Source organism: Typopeltis vanoorti, chromosome 16 (assembly GCF_054136105.1).
Source record: "Typopeltis vanoorti isolate ZY-2024b chromosome 16, IOZ_Tvanoo_1.0, whole genome shotgun sequence".
NCBI lineage: Eukaryota > Metazoa > Arthropoda > Arachnida > Uropygi > Thelyphonidae > Typopeltis > Typopeltis vanoorti.
Window position 1 is genome coordinate 81,618,866 of NC_143564.1, and position 20,316 is coordinate 81,639,181.

At 35.7% G+C, this 20,316-nt stretch overlaps 1 protein-coding gene across 2 annotated transcripts in view; it reads left to right on the forward strand.

The window, feature by feature from the left end:
• The window catches only part of Crag (DENN domain-containing protein Crag), a 718,705-nt gene that overhangs the window by 628,617 nt on the left and 69,772 nt on the right, over nucleotides 1-20,316 (forward strand). For both annotated transcript variants that reach the window (XM_090406570.1, XM_090406571.1), the window contains exon 29: nucleotides 9,781-9,864. In XM_090406570.1, the coding sequence (XP_090262696.1) occupies nucleotides 9,781-9,864 (84 nt within the window). The remainder of the gene's footprint in view (nucleotides 1-9,780; nucleotides 9,865-20,316) is intronic.

The following is a 20,316-nucleotide window of genomic DNA, read 5'->3' on the forward strand; positions in this document are numbered from 1 at the left end:
GTTGTAGTTTACGGATTAGAATTCCATGTGGTATCCTGTCAAACGCCTTTGCCAGGTCCAGCAGTATCACTGTAAACCCATTACCCTTATAAAGTTCAGCCGTCACCTTGTTATAAAACTTGAGCAAGTTACTGAGGCATGATCTACCCTTCACAAAGCCATGATGCCCCCTGTACAGTATCTCATTTTCATCAATCCATTCTTGTATTTTTCCCTTGACTACTGTCTCCAAGACCTTGAAAATGACTCCTGATATGCTGATCGGTCAGTAATTTGCAACCATGGTCTTGGATCCTCCTTTATGCAGTGAAACTATTTTCCCTTCTTTCCACACTTTCGGGACTAAACCAGACCCGAGACTCAGATTAACCAACATGGTCAAGGGCGCTGATAATTCCTTAGCTGCTTGACGCAAGACCCGTGCCAGTATACCATCCAATCCCACGGATGTATTCACATTAAGGTTCTGTAATAGACTATTCACCTCCACTTCATTCATCACAATTCCCGTATAAACTAATGGTTCCTTCAATTTTTCAATGTCACCACCTGGATGATATACTTTTGCAAAGTGCTCACTCAGAACTCCTCTATATCGACTGATTCAGTGACCTCCTTACCATCGTCATTCCTTAAAATTATTTTGCCGTGTACAGTTTTTTTCTTGCTTGCAGCATATTGAAAGAACTGTTTGGAATTCTCTTTAGCTTGCATAGCTAGTTTCCTTTCATAATCCACTTTTGCTTTTTTTACCACACTCGTTACTCTTCTGGCCTGCACTTTATACCATTCGTGTGCCTGCAGGTCACCCCTTTCTTTAAATTCCCTCCACAGTTGTTTCTTTTTTTGCAGCTCAAGCTTAATGGTGTTATTCATCCATTTAACCCCTACTTGTTTTACTATTCGAACCCTAGATATACAATCAGCCATAACCTCCTGTAAATGTTCCTTGACCACTTCCCATGCTCTATCGACATCCAGCCCTTGCAGTTGTACATGCCATGGCACTGATCCAAGCAATCTCCTAAGCTTGTCATACCTGCCAGCATGGTAATTCCACATATACCCTGTCTGAATCGAAAATCCTACTCCTTTAGCCACCTCCCAGGTCAAGACCTTGTGATCACTCTCACCAATAGGTGGCAACATGGTCATATTCATTACCGTCAAATTCTGAGATGCTATTACCAGGTCAAGCACTCTCACACCCCTAGTATTTTCAATTACATGCTGTCTCAGATAGTTATCCCTTAATAATTGAATAAAATCCATTTCCTTCCTCACATGTGTCCTCTCCTCCTTCCAATCAATGTTACTATAGTTGAAATCCCCAATAATAATTACCCTCCTTCCACTCATTTCATCAATTTGTTTATGCATACTATCTCCACCATCTATTCCATCACCTGGTCTATAGCAGCACCCAACTGTGTATTTTATTCTGCCAGTCTCAATCTCACACCAAATAGCCTCAAATGAGCTCTTTTCACTATCCTACGATGCAACTTCAATTCTCCTTGACTGCAGTTCATCAGCTATCATCAATAACACCCCTCCCCCCATTTTATTCTCTCTGTCCCTCCTAAACACACTATAACCTACACATTCTATCCCACTAACTATATCATCTTCCGTCAGCCATGTTTCACTAATGCTAATAACATGTGGCCAGGAAGAGCCAATCAAGGCCAAAAATTCTTCCTTCTTGTTTCTAATACTCCTGGCATTAGTATACATGAAATGCAGTGATCCCTTTGTCCCACCCCTATCTTGTTGCATTATTCTAAATATCCCATTCCCATTTTTTGTCCTTAGTACTGGCTCGGGTACATTATATACATTCTTACACCCAACTGTCTCACTGATGTCCGCATATCCACTACCCCCGTCCTTGGTAGTTCTAGTTTCACTGGTTCTGCACATACATTTTCACTTCATTCAGCAACACTTTTTCCAGTCTCCACACACCAAATCCATTCAAATGCAGGCCATCTATCTTGTATAAATCCTTTCGCCCATTAAACTCATTCCACACCACACCATCTGCATAACCTGCGCATAATGTCATTTGCGATTTTGGCCCTCCTTCTAAACTCCTCTCTGTCATACCACGGCAACAGACTCACCATTCTAACTCTGTCACTCTTTTCTTTCGCTACCTTTAACAATACTTTCAAGTCCTCTCTCATAAAAAATTTATCACCTTTCAATTCATTCGTACCTGCCACAATTATTAATTCTTTCACCCTCTGTTTTTGCGCTCTAATACTCTCACTTACATCCTTAAATTTCGTGCCCAGTAAGTATGATTTAGTTAAACTCCCATCTATCACTCCTCTTAATAATGAGTCACCATACAACACTCTTTCCTTCATTACAGAAACTCTCCTATGCTTTCGCTTATTTTTCCTTTCAAACACTTGTTTATTTCCGTTAGCCGAGGCACTCTGGAAAGAGTTTTACAGGTGCTCTAATTGCCGCTGTGCATTTTGTATCACTGCGCACAACCTAGCCATCTCACTTCCTACAAATAAGTCCTCATTTTTTTTATCATTTAGACCATTTTCTCTCTCTCTCTGTATAGTTGCTTTCCTCTTTCTTTGATCACCGCTCTCATTGCCATCTTGTACATCGCAATTCCATCAAGCCACTATTTTCACTCACATTCTGGCTTTCTTCAACCATAACTATCTCACAACCTGACACATACTTACTGTATATGTGCTGTTCGTCAGGGATCTGAGTTACATACAAATCCGACCTAAAGACATTCTCAGGAATGTATCTCGTCCGTAACCTGGGGACTGTGTGTGTGTGTGTGTGTGTTGTTTTTATTTTTTATTTTTTTTACGAGTTGTGCCTAGTTTATATTTTGATCCCATTCATGGAAGGTTGATAACCAGTAATTTAATAATAATACTTAGCTAAGCATTAAATAATCAAAGACTCTCACTCAAGAGATGAAACATGGAACTTTTTTAATGCAACAAGCATAAAAACAACAAGTTATGACTCACATTGGACAATAGGTCTTCATTCTTATAGCATCATGGGCATCTTTTAGCATCTGAATGCCTTCTAGGTGAAATATTTTTTTTTTTTTTTCCAGTAATATGACTAGAATGCAGAAGTGAATGCTGCATTTCATTAGAAAACAGTGTTCCAGAGGTCAATTTGTTCTCTGGGTTAGCAACTTACTATCAAGAAGTAAAATGTGTATGATTTTTATGTGTTCTGTGTGTTCAACTAATTCTCTGATTTTTCTTCAGAATATTTATATGTAATATATAATGATTTGCAGACACCACAGCATAGATTATTATACATGGTTGCCTCTTATTTTTTTAGTGATAGTGATCCACTACTTCCACTGCATCTTATCGCAAGCTTTTTATTCAATGAAATAGAATGTCTTGCTCTCTCTTTTGCCTTAATTCTGATATAAATTTATCTTAATTTAAAGTTATTATGGAATAACTTACACTGAATGTCTTGCTCTCTCTTTTGCCTTAATTCTGATATAGATTTATCTTAATTTAAAGTTATTGTGGAATAACTTACACTGGGAGGAAAAAACTACCCAGTAGAATTTTCAGCCACATTTTGTGACCACCATTTGCATTGCACCTAGGAAAAAGAGATAAAACAAATTAGAATAACAGTCGAAATTAAAGTACATCTGATATTAATTGCAGGAGGATACTTCCATCTATAAACTATTGGAATTCAAGGAAACAAACAATAATTATCAAAAATTAAATCCCTTGACACAGAAATGAAGAATATAGCATGGCTAGCCAGACCTGACCTGTCAGACTTCTAGAGCAGAATATAATTTTGATGTCCTTCTAATGGAATCAGAGCAAAGCACAAATCTGCCCATAATAAGAAAGGCAATGTGAGCAAGGAATTCTATAAATTCCAGAATTGGAGTAGAGGATATTTATCTTTCAAGCAGTCTGGGAACTTCTGGACCAGGTGGAAAGAAACATGACAGTTAATCCAGAAAATAGTCTCACAACTCATTCTGATGCATGCTTGGCATGTGGAATGGAAATCTTAGAGAGGGATTAAGATGATGGCTATAATTATTAATTACTCTGTCACTTAGTTCAGTGGTGTAGCTACTGGAGATGAAGGTAGCTCTGATAAAGGACAGTTTATTTTTCAAAAGAGAATCATTGGAACATAAAATGTGGGCACAATGTACTAAAGTTTTAATAAAAGATGAATGATAATGATGTGATGCAACATCATTATATGTATATGTTACTTTTCTATATGCAGAAAATTGTAGACTAACATAAGGTTGTCATAAGATAAGAATGTCCAGAAATGGGAGGTACTGGTCTTTTACTTCCAGGATATATTTAATTCTTGGATGGAGTGGAGTAGTTTTCTCCAGAAATTCATAAAGCTCAGACAAGGAAGAATTCTAGGTGACAAATGCATCATCGATTTGGAGCCAAATAGAGGGCTTTGGTGAAAAGATGTTAAGAATATATTATTCAATTCATTTTAGAAATTATGGACTTTACAACCATGCTATAAATGACTCTTTTAATTTCCCAACGTTTCAATCTTCATATTAAGATCATCATCTGGAGTATATACAAATATACAAGGACAAGCTGAACATTACATGCAGTAAGCTAGAGAAACAATGATTTGATCACAGGTTATTCTACTGGAATGACCTCTAGTGGAAAAAAAAAAATATATATATATTAAAAATATATATAAAAAAATTAAAAATTAATTAATTATTTAGAAACTACATCAAGCTATATTCTATTTAAGATAACATGAGAAAAACATTCTTTCTTATAGATAATCTTTCAGTAACAATGATGTCCTATTTTTAACATTACAATTGTTATTTTAGATTTAGGATTCTGGATTACTTACAGTCCTGTTTATAGTTAATTCTTGGAGAGAAAGGTTCCATGGGTAGAATATGTTCCTTCCATATGCTTGGGATTTTTAGACCATCATTATTGTTCAGATTGGGGTGGTTGATAACAATCTCACAGGCTTTCTCAAATTTGCATTCATACCATGTTTTGGTGTGATGTAAACAACTGGTGATTTTCCAGTCAATTCTATGTAAAGTGTTCAGGGCATGATCAGAAAGGCCAGCTTCACCATAGTTATTATATTTAATGTGTCATTTATGTTCCTTTTGTCTGATCGGAATTGTGCGTCCTGTTTCCCCTATATATGGTATATTACAGGTGCAATAAATGCGGTATACTCCAGGGTGGGCTAATGGAGGGAGTGGGTATTTGGATGAGTTGAGTAAGCTTTTTAATTTTGCAGGAGGTTTAAAGGTTTCTTTGAGGTTGTATTTTTGTAGTATTCTGTTTATTTTATTTGATGTCCCTTTAATGTAAGGAATGGTTATAGTTTTATTGTAGTCTGGTTTATTATTATTATTATTATTATTATGCGACACCTCCAGGGAATCCAAAGACTCATCGAGGGAGAGTGTGCCAACAGCATCGAACGATTGACCCCTTCCAACTACTAACATGCTCAAACTTGCTTACCTTTTTGCTGAGCCTTAGAGCCTCTGCTACTAATGGCTAATCAACCAACTTTTGCTGGCAATTATCTTTGTTTTTTATTGAGGTCTTGTAGAGAATTTTGTTAATAGTGTTTTGACTGTAACCATTTTTTATGAAAGTATTGCTGATAACTTTAAATTTGTCTTTCAGAGCTTGTTCACTGGAGCAGATCTTCAAAGCCCTGTTTTTTAGAGTATTAATGACACCTAGTTTTTGTGGTGGGTGGTGGTAGGAGTTTATTTGTATATGTTATCTAGAAACGGAAGTGTGTTCTACAAGACCTCAATAAAAAAACAGATAAACCAGACCACAATAAAACTATAACTATTCCTTGCATTAAAAGGACATCAGATAAAATAAATAGAATACTACAAAAATACAACCTTAAAGCCACCTTTAAACCTCCTTCAAAATTAAAAAGCTTACTCAACTCATCCAAAGACCCACTCCCTCCACTGGCCCACCCTGGAGTATACCGTATTTATTGCACCTGTAGTATACCATATATAGGGGAAACAGGAATCCCAATTCCGATCATACAAAAGGAACATAAGCGACACATTAAATATAATTAAATATAATAACTATGATGAGGCTGGCCTTTCCAATCATGCCCTGAACACTTTACATAGAATTGACTGGAAAAGCACCAGTTGTCTACATCACACCAAAACATGGTATGAACACAAATTTAAGTAAGCCTGTGAGATTCTTATCAACCACCCCAATCTGAACAATAATGACGGTCTAAAAATTCCAAGCATATGGAAGGCACATATTCTACCCATGGAACCTTTCTCTCTAAGAGTTAACTATAAACAGGACTGTAGGTAATCCAGAATCCTAAATCTAAAATAACAATTGTAATAATGTTAAAAATAGGACATCATTGTTACTGAAAGAAGACTATAAGAAAAAATGTTTTTCTCATGTTATCTTAAATAGGATTTAGCTTGATGTAGTTTCTAAATAATTAATTTGTAATTTTTTTTTTTTTCACTAGAGGTCATGCCAGTAGAATAACCGGTGATCAAATCATTGTTTCTCTAGCTTACTGTGTGTAATGTAACTCAGCTTGTCCTTGTATATTTGTATATACTCCAGATAATGATCTTAATATGAAAATCAAAACGTCGGAAATTAAAAGAGTTATTTATAACACAGTTGTAAAGTCCATAATTTCTAAAATGAATGCTGATCACTGTGCAACACTAAAAGAAAGGAATATATTATTCAAAATATTCCACTTATATAATATCAGGCCAAAGTCAGAGAAATCCTGCTATTATTGCAGTTTCTTCAGTCTGTTTAAAGTTTATAAGCTTATTTTTCAAGAAAAATGACCTGTGGCTATATCAAAGTTGAATAATTTTTACAGTGTCAGGAGGGAATCAGTACATAATCATTTCAGTATATCAGTTTGTCTTGGAACCTGAACTTTTAACAAAGGATGAAGAAGAGGAGAGAATTTTTATAGATGTTTTGAAAGTTTTTAAGTCAGACAGCCAATGCAATTTACAACAGGTCTCAAACGAACATTTTCATTTCAACTTTTCTAACAGTGCAGGTTGAAATGAGCTTTACATGCAGATTGAAGGAACTGCAATGGGGTGCTCCTATTTCTCTGACTTTGGCCAATTATTGCATGGCATAATTGGGCAGAATAAAGTGTGTGTAGGTTGGATTTTAGTCATTGATTAAAGTAACTTTTTTGAACCTCTTTTCAGCCACTACTGAAACAGTTGATTGTTCTCTGGGAATTAAATAGGATTTTTCTCCTGAACAGAATTCTGATTTTTAACTCTATGAAATCAGAAAAAACTTACCATGGAATACCATTTATTTAAGTTAACGGATATTACATCCCATATTGTTTCATAGCCGAATAAGTAGGGTATATGTAAGTTCTATTTGCTACAAACTTGGTATTTTTAGGTCTACCTACTCAATGATGAGACCTCAATAAAGGTTGAAACTGGTCTGGGTAGTGACCTTCTCTCACTCATAATGTAGAACAATAATACAGCTCCTAGGAGCTGGGTTTCACATTATGGGGAAATATCAAGAATAGTGATCGGAGCTTGCTCCACCCTTACCATGAGTTGTCTCAGTGTTGCGCTCCCTAAAGGGTCAGTTGTAACACTATCCAGGTATTTGCTTACGCTTGGACTCGCCGAACTTTATATATTTACTATATTCGGCTATGAAACAATATGGGATGTAATATCCCTTAACTTAAATAAGTTTATATGCTGCTGAATTGAAGCCTTTGGCTCTTCATATAATTAATAATGGAATACCATGTTATATTAAAAATATATATACTAGTTGGAATTAGGCATACAAAATGATGGCAGTTGTCTTCTGTATTATCTTGTTGCTTTTGTTCATCCATGATAGCTAGAGATCACATTCAGCTTGTGATAACGAAGGTCAAAACCAGCTATGAACTACTTTACAAAAAGTTAGGACTAAAGGAGGTGGTGAAGAGGATTCGGAGATGAGTGACCAAGATGATGACAGTTCTGTGGAATACTCCCTATGATGATAGGTTGAAGGTTTGTGAGTTACAAAATTTAGTTGATAAGCGGAAAAGAGAGGACATGATAGAAACTCTTAAGATATTAAAGAAGTTTTATAAAATTCATGCAAATGAACTTTTTCAATATATGAAAATGTGTGCAAGAGTGTGGTTAGTAGGGGATCAAAATCAGACCAGATTTTTTGCATGGAGAGTAGTGAGTGGAATGGATTCAAGGAGAGATATGATAGGATTTGTGTTTATCATATGGGTCTCCCACAGTGAGTCTCTGAACTCCATAGAGATGTTGTAAAAATAATCATAATTTAAAATTATGAAAGTTTTTACAAATTGTTTATGTTAATATATTATTAGTTTTGGTTTCATAACATGTACATTGGCACTTGCGATGTGCCTGCTATTGATATTATTATTATTATTGTCAAAATGAAATGCAAGCCATTTGAAATTGATATACTTACTAGAGTCTGATAATTATGTTACCTTCAATCCTTTTTTATTGTAATTTAAAATTATTAAAGTGTTGTGTGTTTTGAAAAGACATTCTTGTTAATGGAAGTTTAAGAGAGAGAGCTAATGGAAGTTTAAGAACACAGACTGGAGAAATTTTATTCTTATGAAGTTTATAAGTTTTATGTGACAGTCGGAAGAATATTAAAGAAGATTCTGAAAAGGAATTGTAGAACTGTGAGTCTTTAAACTGGAGGAGTTGAGACTGTCAACAAGTATTTAGTAAATAAAAGAAGATATTGCAGTCAATGTTCTAATTGACTGTTTGAGGAAATGCTGATTGGAAAATTTCATCCGTCTTAAGGACGCTGGATCTGTTTGTGATTTCTACTGGAAAAGGCAATGGAATTAGCTCAGATTAGATATGTTGTTTATGAAGTTGTAGAAGAAACTTTTTTCTCTGGTACAGTAAATTTTGCGTCATATAGAACTGCAAGAGGTAAGAAGTATTTATAACATCAGTGAGTCAGTGAGGAATAATATTTTGTGTTATATAAGGGTGATAAGAAAGAATCCTATGGAAAAGAAGAAGAGAATTTTATATATTCAAAAAAGACCCTAACAAGGAAACTGACTATGAACATTTTTGTTGTTGTGAAAACAAGGTGTTTAGTCTGGTGGACATGATTAAGTATATGTTAAACAATCCAGTAATAGAATGAGTCAGAGAATGGGCGATTTTAATATTTTTGGATAAGAAAATCTCTAAAGTGTAGATTTCTTTTAGAAGGCCTTGGATCCAGTATTTTGTAGTTAGGTAATTTTATTTAAAGTGTATATATTGTTTTAATTTTATTAAATGTGTATTTTTTTGTATTTGGTCTTGAGTTAATGATTTTCCAGATTCTAAAAGAAAACAGATAAAAGTCATTTCACCAATTGAAATTGAACCCTTGCGTAATAATAAACACTCAGAATAACAAATCATTATAGAGACAATCTCTAATCTCAAAACAATGCCATATATAATAATAATAAAAAGTATGCACTTATTCCCTTTGATGGATTAAAAAGTCACAGAGGATCTACTTCATTTATTTATATTTATCTTATTCCTTTATTTTGATTCTGTATATATTCTAGAGAATGCTTTTACTTTTTTCAAAAACAAAAAAAAAAAAAAAAACTTACTTATATAGTAACTTAGGCAATTTTCTCTAGGTGTGGTTCTTTAAACGAATAAATGTCCCTAGTCATTTACCAGGACTCTGTCTTTTTGCCAGTACTATTACTAAAGGGAAACAGGTAAACAGTTATGACTATGATATTATTATTATTGATTTATTGAGATCCACTTCAGTTTATTAAGTTCCTTATTATGCATTAAAAAAAGTTTCTTTGTTTTGTCCTTTTGATAGCACAAAAGTGCTAAAAAAGAAAATACAAAGCAGTAATATAATATTTTAGTGTGCAAGGAAAGGATGGGTGAATTGCTGGATAGGGAGTTGAAGTTTAGAATTATCCAGAAATTGGCTGTCATAATATGAAGGATGCTGACAAGTAGGGATAATAGAATGGATAATTTCTCTAGGATAAGACTCTTTTTCAGGACTTTGGAACATTAAGCACATTCTTTCAAATCTGTTGAGGACAGATCTTTGAATAACGTGTTCTGCAAAGTTTAGCGAAGAGGGAGCGAAGAGGTGATTGAGACATACAAGTTAGTGAGTTGAGCTTGTCAGACAGGAAATGTTATATGGTAGTATATTATGGGAAAACAAACTATTTCGAAACCATATAAAGTGATTGGATAAGGAAATGAAAAGTGGATTCTTGGCATGAAGTGTAATTAATGAGTGGATTGCATAGCCAGAATAAGTGGCAGTTCCCTCATTGTACATGTTCAAGGCAAAGTGAAAAATGTGGTGAGTCTTCTGACTTGGTGACCATGAAATAATGTTAATATTAAAAACCTCCATGCGAGCTAACTTAAGGTATTCATACAGGTTTTTCTGACTGAAAATAATGAAAGAACACTTAAATAAAGAGCCAATAGGCTTCACTTTAAATTCACTTCAATTTAAATAATGAAAGAACAGCTTGAATTAAAAAGTCATGGAATGATAATACTTTTATTTTGATTCTGTATATATTCAAGGGAATGCTTTTACTGTTTTTCAAATGTGGAAAAAAAAAAAAAAACTAAAAGTCAGCAAACTATTGTTGTTTATAGGCACTTACCTCACTTCTTTCAAAAATCTTCAATAGCCAACTTCTCCTTCTCCATCTTGGATGCATAAAGCTAATTACTAACCAACAGTATAGATTTTGTCACTTTTGATTCACAGTTAGTCTCCCAGCCATCACAAACTCACCTTTAGACTCAATCCATAGAAAGATTTGAAGAAACTCACATATTGCTCTTGTCATTTCCAGGACATTTGATAGGATCTGACACAGGCCTACTCACTAAACTATAATCATAGCCAGTCTTCTGTCCTTTTCAGTTGGGGTGCCACTTTCCTTTCTGGTTATTTTCTATACATTATAGTAGTGGATTACCTCAGGGCTTTGTACTTTCACCTGCCCTCTTCTTCCTTTACATAAATGAATTCTCTAGCAGACTGACTCCAGAGTTTGGTTCTTAAGAAAATAACATACTTTGTCAAGTATTTGGGAAAAGGAAGTATTTTGTATGAAATGCTATGGTTATCAGTTAGGGATATCTTTTGTTTAACTGAAATCACAATTTTTAGACACTGATTTTATTGCATTGTGACAAACATTTTTTCATTACATCTTTTGTCTAATGACTGAGTAAAGTATATCAACAAATTGTCCTAACAGAAATTGAAAAAATAACTTATTAAACTATCTAAAACATGAACAGTTGGAATGATGATTAAATCATTCCAGTCAGACCAAAGCTGAGACACTGACAAGTGGAAAATATGCTAAAAGAAAATTAGTAGCATTCAAACTGAAATGTTCATGGAAAATAAACACATAGAGGACAGAATTCAGAACAATTAGATGATAACCATGGAGGGGGGGGGGAAGTTAGTGCTCAATGGACAGTTGAAAGTATTACTGCCCATAGGAACAGACAATACATCATTTTAACAAAATTACATTCCTACTGCAGAATACTATATTTGGAATGTTTTTTTTTAAATTCATTGCAGCAGATAAAATCTTATTGTGATGTTTTATTTTAAACATTGAAGAAATCTCCAAAATCATTTTTTCTCTAAAACTAGATTGATTTTAAATTAATCTAATCAGGTATTAAAGGATTTCTGGTTTAAGGTTGTTTTGAATATGGATGTTATTTGACGCTCCTGTAAGTAGCTGTTTTATTTATTTATTGAGTTTTTTTTTTAGATATGGTATTTTTTTAGTATATTATTCTGGTTTTTAGTGAATTTATAATATTGAGAGCATTTCTTAACATATTTGTAGACATATTGTTAAATTAAGATAGTTTTTAAAAGTGATACAAAAAACCTGGCAGAACAACACTGATGTCAAAGCAAGGGATAATGCAGTTTCTGAGAACCTTTGCTCCACTCATCAAATCCATTATATTGATGCCACAAATGAAGAAAAATTGAAATTTCCACATTAAAAGAAATTCTTAGATTAATGATTAGAGAATTAGAAAGAGTCAGGAAATGTTTACTAAAAATCCATCAGGATGAGAAAAATAAGGAGAACCGTATCAGGCTGAAAAGTGCAGAATTTGGTAAGTTATAACAAATAATAACAAAAATAATAGCATAAGTCAATGAGAATGTAATAAGAAAAAAAAGTAATATGAATATGGTGATATGCTTATTAAATGTGTGCTTAACAAGGTGACGAATGTAGTAGAGAAACAGATTAAAAAAAAAAAAAAAGATAGTACTTATAGGCACAAATGATTTAAGTAGTGATAAATGTAGTATAAGAGAGGATGTGAAAAAGATTGCCAGAGGAAACCAGAAGGGAAAGTGTGAGAGAGAGACAGTTTATTACTGAAATATGATAGTACTAGTTAAGAAGGTCTATGATAGCAAATAATTCAATGCACAGATTACATAAAGAAATGGGGTGTGAGGTTTTTGGATGTGTGGAGTGACTTTGATGGTAGAAAAGACTTGTATACGAAGGGATGGCCTATTCACAAATGGATTTGGCATCAGAAGAAATTATTTACTGGAGGTGAAACCTAATGCAGCAAGTAAGAGAAACTGACTCAGTGTTCCTCCCATGAAGAAATGCATCATCATGGGAGGAACATTGAGAAGGTGGGTATTAGATCAGGTAAGGAATGCAAACATGATAATATACAAATGTCAGTAAGCATGGTTATAAATCTAGTGAAAAGGGGGGGGGGTATTTTTATGCTTTGGGTTTTTGAATGTTGTGTCTTGGTGCAGAAAAGAAAAAGTTGCTCATCCAGGCCAAGCAGACTGCTGTTGTAAGTATATATATTAAAAAAAAAGCCAGAGGGTAACCTGTTATGTTTATACAGAAATGCCAGGAAATCGGAAACATGGGGAGGGATTATTGCTTAGAATATGTTTTGGCCTAATTATTGGCATTAGTGAAACTTGGCTCTCAGAGTCAATGTAGTAACTGGAATTGAGTGTCAAGAATATAGTATTTTTAGGAAGGACAGAAGACAAAGGGTGGGGATGTACTATTAATGATATCAAGTGATTTGAGTTCAATTAGGGTAGAACTCATGAAAACAATAGTGTCCTGTGTAACAATTAGTTTGAGGCTATCTGATGTGAAATGGAAGCTAACAGAATGAAATATGTTGTGGAGGTGATGCTACAGACTAAGAAATTCAGTTGCTCAAGGCAAAGAAATGCATCATCATATTATCTTGATGGGTACTAAATGAGTAATCAACATTTATTGGATAGAAAGAAAACTGATAAGAATGAAGGAGAATTTATTGAGCTGTTGCAATGTCAACTTTCTTGAGCAAAATGTGAAAAAAGCAACTCAAGGCCAAAGAGTGTCAAATTTGATTATAGCATCAGAAGGTGTCTCAGTTAAGTACGTGACTGCTTTGCTGACCTGTGAAGTCGCTAAGTATATGAATGTTCCAATCAGAACAGGTCACATGCTTGACTACAAAGCTGGAAATTATGACAAATTCAGGAAAGTACAGTGTCCAGTCCCATGGTATCAGTTGCTGAGCGAGGAGGGTAAGTTTTGAGAAGATGCTTAAATTATGTGGTGTATGGATGTGTAATTTTATTAAGTAAGCGATCCATAAGAAGAGGATGATGTGGAAGGAATATCATGAGAGTAAGAGTGAGATAAGCTAGGAATGTGTAAAGTGCAGCCCAGAAAAGATAAGTATTGTATGGAAAGCTGAATCAGAGCGTAAAAAGAAATTGGCTGTGCAGGATAAGGCTATGAATTTTCTTGTTATGCTGTAAGAAAAACAAAGAATGAATATTGAATAATACTAATTTACTGAAAGCAGACAGTACTCTTACATCAGAAACAGATGTGATTGTTCAAATAATGAGTGTTCTTTACTGTCTTGCTCAACTTGGTATATGTAATGTATCCCGCAGTGTTGTTACCACTACATCAGATGAAGAGATAGTGGTGCATGAGGAGATTCTGAAGGTATTGTATTACCTGATTATATACATGTTTGTATAATTTGAGTCTCAGCTCAAGAAAGATACCATAGGATAAACATCAATCCCCTGTTGCCGATATATGAAGACCTTCCATATATAAATATGAATCGCCTTAAATCCCGACAGCCTTCACCAATACTGGCTGAAGAACTAATAAATAGCAATTTCAATGTTAATTCTAAATGGCTAGAAACTATGAAAGAAAAATCACCACCAGACTTAAAAACAAGTATATCCTTCCCAACCAAAATCTGAAAGGGATCGTCATCTATGGAAAAGCCTAAATAGGATATCCACAGGACATGGTATCTGCTCAGACAGCTTACACAAGTGGGGAAGATCACCTACACCCCCAATACAACTGTGGGGCCATAAACCAAACCATCTGGCACATTGTGGAGGACTGCAGCATAAAAGCCTACCCTGGTGACCTTCAGCTCTTGATTTGCTATCTGGACTAGACTTAAAATTTTAAACTTTTTTCTTTTCTTTTTTTTTTTTTTACCAATTATTTGTATATGTGCAATACTTGTCTCATTTTTATTGTCTGCACAAATATATAATTATATATTCTGTCATGTGTCTTTATTATGCCACATGCTAAATAAATAAATACCATAGGAATGGAAAGAATGTATGATAATCCTATTGCACAAAGATGTTGTAAAGACTGATGTGTCTAACTATTGACCTATCAGTATCTCTAGAATGAATGTGAAGATTTTAGAAATGGATCAAGAGGTAAGTTGTACTCTGCAAAAACAGCGTGTTTTTACTGAAGGGACATTGTGTTAGCAATTTGCTTTCATTTTATAATTTTATGGCTGAGTCAGATAAAAGGAATAGATACATTTTAATGCTTGCTTGGCAGACCACAGCTATTGTTTTTATTGGAGAATATGGGATTGTAATATAAACTATTGACTTGTATTAGTGTTTGGCTGAGGATAGATACCAGAAAATGGTATTTGAGGGGAGGGGAGTCTACCAGATTTAAAGTGATATGGTGTGCCATGTGTCAGTCTTTGGACCATTTTTGTTGAGTCTCTATATTAATGACATTGGAAAAAGACCTGACAAGAGATGTTGAGTTGTTTACTGATCATGCAAAGAAAAGCAGAACAGTCAAGGATGTTATTGAAGTACGTTACTTTCAGTAGGTTAGAGGCATGGGGAGATTATAATGGCTCTCAAGTCAATGTTAATAAGTTCAAGTATATGTACTGTGTCATGATGAGATATCCAACAGTATACTATATTGGTGAGCTTGTGCTTGTAGAAACTGATGAGTCTAGGGATCTTGGTGTTACAGTAGATATTAATTTAAAGTGCATTACTAAATCACTTAAGGAATCAAACAACGTAGATACGAATATAAATTAAATTACACTTTAATAAATATTTCTGATATTTCGGCAACATCACGTTGCCATTTTCAAAAGGAACTTACAAAAAAAAAGTCACGTGCATGTAGGCAATACAACACAATAACTGAGAATGAAGAGATGAAGCTATTGCTCTCCTAAAAGTCCTGATGGTGCCCTCTAGCTGGCTAAGTAGGTGTTCTTGGCCATTGGGCTGAAGGTCTGCTGATGTAAGCCTCCCAAATTTGGGGCAGTCACATACAACCAAATTTGTTGAGGTTTGGAGAGTTTCTTAGGGCTGAGGCTGATTCCATAAATAGTCTTTCGAATTTGTATTTGCTAAGGTGTATTACTGTAGTTTTCTTCCACCGTATTTTGTGGCATGTATCCAGAGCATGGTCTGCAAGACCAGAATGGCTGTACTTGTGAAAGCGGATGTAGTCCTTGTGTTCAGAAATTCTGATATTCGCTGTCCTGCCTGTTTGGCCAACGTAAGACAGTTTACAACTGCAAGGGACCTGGTATACACCAGGTAGGTCTAGGGGAAGTGGTTGGTTTTTGGTAGAGCGGATAAAGGATGCCAATTTTCTGTAAGGCCTATAACAGGAGGTGGTCAGGTCATTTTTTTAAAGATTTTGGTAATTTTTTCCGAGGTGCCTCGGATGTAGGGAATGGTGATGGATTTAGAGTAAACCTTGTTGGGGAGGGGGCGAGGTGATGTGGTTTGTAGGTTTTAAGATTTTTTGGATTTTTTTGAGGGGGTAGCCATTGGCTGAGAAAGTGTTGAGGATGTGATTTAGTTCAGTGTTTAGGGCTATGTCGTTAGAACAGATTAGTTTAGCCCTGTTGTATAGTGTTTTCACCACTCCATATTGTTGTGAGGGGGGGGGGGGGATTGTTGGTGAATGTATCTGCATGTGTGGGTGGGTTTTCTATAAACTGAGAAAACCAAGGTTCCATCGGGCTGGTGGGTGACTAGTGTGTCTAGGAAAGGGAGGCTGTTGTTTTCCTCTTTTTCCAGGGTGAACTTGATTCTGGGGTGTTGGTTGTTTAGGTGTGTTAAGAAGGAGAGGAGTGTTTCAGAGCCATGTGGCCAAATAGTGAACACATCATCAATGTAGCAAAGCCATATGGTTGGTTTTTGTGGGGCACAGGCTAAGGCTTTTCCTTCAAAGGTCTCCATAAAGAAATTGGCCAAGGGTGGGGAGAGTGGTGAACCCATGGCTGTCCCCTCTATTTGTTTATAGAATTTTCCCTGCCAAACGAAATAGCCTGAGTTCATTGTGAATTGAAATAGGGCTGAGATATCGGGAGAAAATTTAGCTTGGATTAGCTCTAAAGTTTCCTTGAGTGGGACATTTGTGAATAAGGAGGAGACGTCAAAGCTGATAATTATGTCAGCATGTTGGAGTGTAAGGTTTTCTGTGCTGGCTTTGAAGTGGGCTGAGTTTTTTATGTGTGATGGTGTGTTGCCAGTATAGTGTGAGAGAGCTTTGGCCAAATGTTTAGCTAGTTTGTATGTGGGGGGAATCAATGCCATCCACTATGGGAAGTAATGGCACATTTTCCGTATGTATTTTTGTGAGTCCATAAATACGGGGGGAGGGGGGGGAGTTAAATGGTTTTAATTTGTTAGTGATTTCCACCGGCCAAGACGTGACCTTCTTAAGGAGCCTGTGGAGTTTCTAATTTGTGAGTTGGTGGGATTTTATTCGATAGGGAGGTAAGAAGCCCGATCTAATAGAAGAGCATTAAGCTTACCTGTGTAGTCCTTTTGGTTAAGTACTACAGTTGCATTTCCCTTATCTGCTTTGGTGATAACTAATTCTTTATTATTCCTCATTTCCTGTTGAGTTTTATATTCCTTGTTGGATATGTTGGTTTTTGGTGGTCTTGCTTTGGAGAGGACACAAGCTGCATCCAGTCTTACACTGTTGGCGATTTGATGTGGAAGTTGGCGGATTCCGCGTTCAATCTGGATCATAATATCCTCACTAGGTATTTTTCTGGGAACAATGGCGAAGTTGTAGCCACATGAAAGCGCGTTGAGTGCTTCAGGCTTCAGGGTGACTGAAGAAAGGTTAATTACGGTGTTGGTAGCAAGTTTTGGATTGACGGTAGAGTTCTTATTTAATTTTTCGAATTTTTTCATCGGTCGGCTTCATATTTTTTCAAATTCTTTGCCTGCAGCGGTACACGAGACGTCATGTAAAATAGACCAAAGTTCGTGATTTAAAGTGCACAAAAGCTCATCTTCGGCGGCACAAATAGCTTCGTTAATCTCTGCTAAGAGAAACTGCGTGGCGGTGATTTGTTCACGAAGCAATGCGTAGCTAGCCCCCCTCCACAACAAGGATTACTCTAAATCCATCACCATTCCCTACATCCGAGGCACCTCGAAAAAAATTACCAAAATCTTAAAAAAACATGACCTGACCTCCTGTTATAGGCCTTACAGAAAATTGGCATCCTTTATCCGCTCCACCAAAATCCAACTGCTTTCCCTAGACCTACCTGGTGTATACCAGGTCCCTTGCAGTTGTAAACTGTCTTACGTTGGCCAAACAGGCAGGACAGCGAATATCAGAATTTCTGAACACAAGGACTACACCGCTTTCACAAGTACAGCCATTCTGGTCTTGCAGACCATGCTCTGGATACATGCCACAAAATACAGTGGAAGAAAGCTACAGTAATACACCTTAGCAAATACAAATTCGAAAGACTATTTATGGAATCAGCCTCAGCTCTAAGAAACTCTCCAAACCTCAACAAATTTGATTGTATGCGACTGCCCCAAATTTGAGAGGCTTACATCAGCAGACCTTCAGCCCAACATCCAAGAACGCCTACTTAGCCTTCTAGAGGGCACCATCAGGACTTTTAGGAGAACAATAGCTTCATCTCTTCATTCTCAGTTACTGTGTTGTATTGCCTGTATGCACGTGCCTTTTTTTTGTAAGTTCCTTTTGAAAATGGCAACGTGACGTTGTCGAAATATCGGAAATATTTATTAAAGTGTAATTTAATTTATATTCGTATCTACGTTGTTCAATTCCTTAAGTGATTTAGTAACGCATAACCAATGTATAAGCCTGTCTACGATAATTTAAAGTTCATAGGTCACATAGTAACAAAAATTGCAAATACAACCCAGAAGATAATTGTGATGTAGAAGTAAGCATTCACATATAAGGATAAGTAAGGAAGTCATTTTGCCTCTCTACAAGGCCTTGATATAACCACACCTGGACTATTGTGCACATATATGATCTCCTAGGGCATTGGTTCTTAACCTTTTCGAAATAACGGAACACTTTTGATTATAAGAAAAATTTGGGCAGCACCAAAAGCATTAGGGTCATAAAACTAACAATAAAAATATGCATGGAGTTGCTCTTTATAAAAATGGAACTTATTTTAATGCTATACTTGAGCTTGTCGGCTTTCAGCAATATCAGGTCTAATATGTTATATAGCTACCCTCATCTTCTTCTCTATATTAGTAAGTCTTTCACGCGTTTTAGTTTTTATATGGGATAATGTTGAGAAACTGAGCTCACACAAATATGGTGTTGAAAACTGTAACAAAATTTTCAGTGTCCTCGTGGAGAGAGTTGGGTATTCAGCTTGGACAAAAATCCAAAATTCCTGAAGAGTTATTTCAGAGAATTTCATTTTTAGAGTACGATCCATTGGCAAGGTAACTAATTTTTCTTCTTCTTGTAACGAAAATTCACAACTCGATGTACTAACTATGCCAAATGAATTTCGTATCAAGTCATAATTGTGTGTATTTAAGGAAGGAAAGTAACTTGAAATATTTTCTTCCAATATTGTTAATAACGGAAATAATTCCCTAATTCCCTCGAGATTTTTATTCAGAGTAGCCAATTATACTCAGAACTGTGTCATGTGATATCTTTCACCGGCGGAACACTTGTAACCAGTTCGTGGAACACCAGTTAAGAATCACTGTCCTAGGGTGTAAGTTGATAAAGAAGTATTGGAATGGCTGCAAATAAGAGTTACAAAAATATCAGGATTATGGAATGTAGATCAAGAGGACAGAAAGAAAGTATGACTGTTCTCACATACTGGTGGGTTATGAATCCTAGTTTACAGTATCATAAAATAAATTTCATAGTTGGAAAAATGCAAACTACATGTACGAAGTGGTAGATGGCCTTCATCAACCACTAAAACACCGCTGCATTGCTTATTGGAGGTCTGATTAGCTGTTGCCATGCTTGGATCCCAGACCAGAGTTTCTGGTTTCTACTCCCCCCCCCCCCCCTAATCTTTCAAAATGCAGTGTGAATGATGTCCCTCATGGACATGCCAAACATTGTAGAACTCCAGTACTTCTCATGATTGAGGATACAGCTGTTAAGTAACTCTGCAAAGTTAGTTGCCAGATAGTTTGTGTGAGACTGAACCTGATCAACTAGGGCTTTTGCTAGAGAGCAGAAGGTGCTACAAGTGGTGATTTTTGGTGCCAAAATATGAGTTCTTTTTGAAGTATTTATGGTAGTTAACTGATTTTGTGCTTAATTGCATAGTTTTTAAGCTTTTATTTTTGTTATATTGTATGCTGTAATGTATGTCATGGCACTGATTCATAAAACCATGGCAGGCCATTTTAACATGCATGATTTTGTTCACTGCAGCATGTATGAAATGTATGCTTTTTTGTGAAACAAGACATTTATTGAAGGAGAATGAAACTGGTGAGAGGG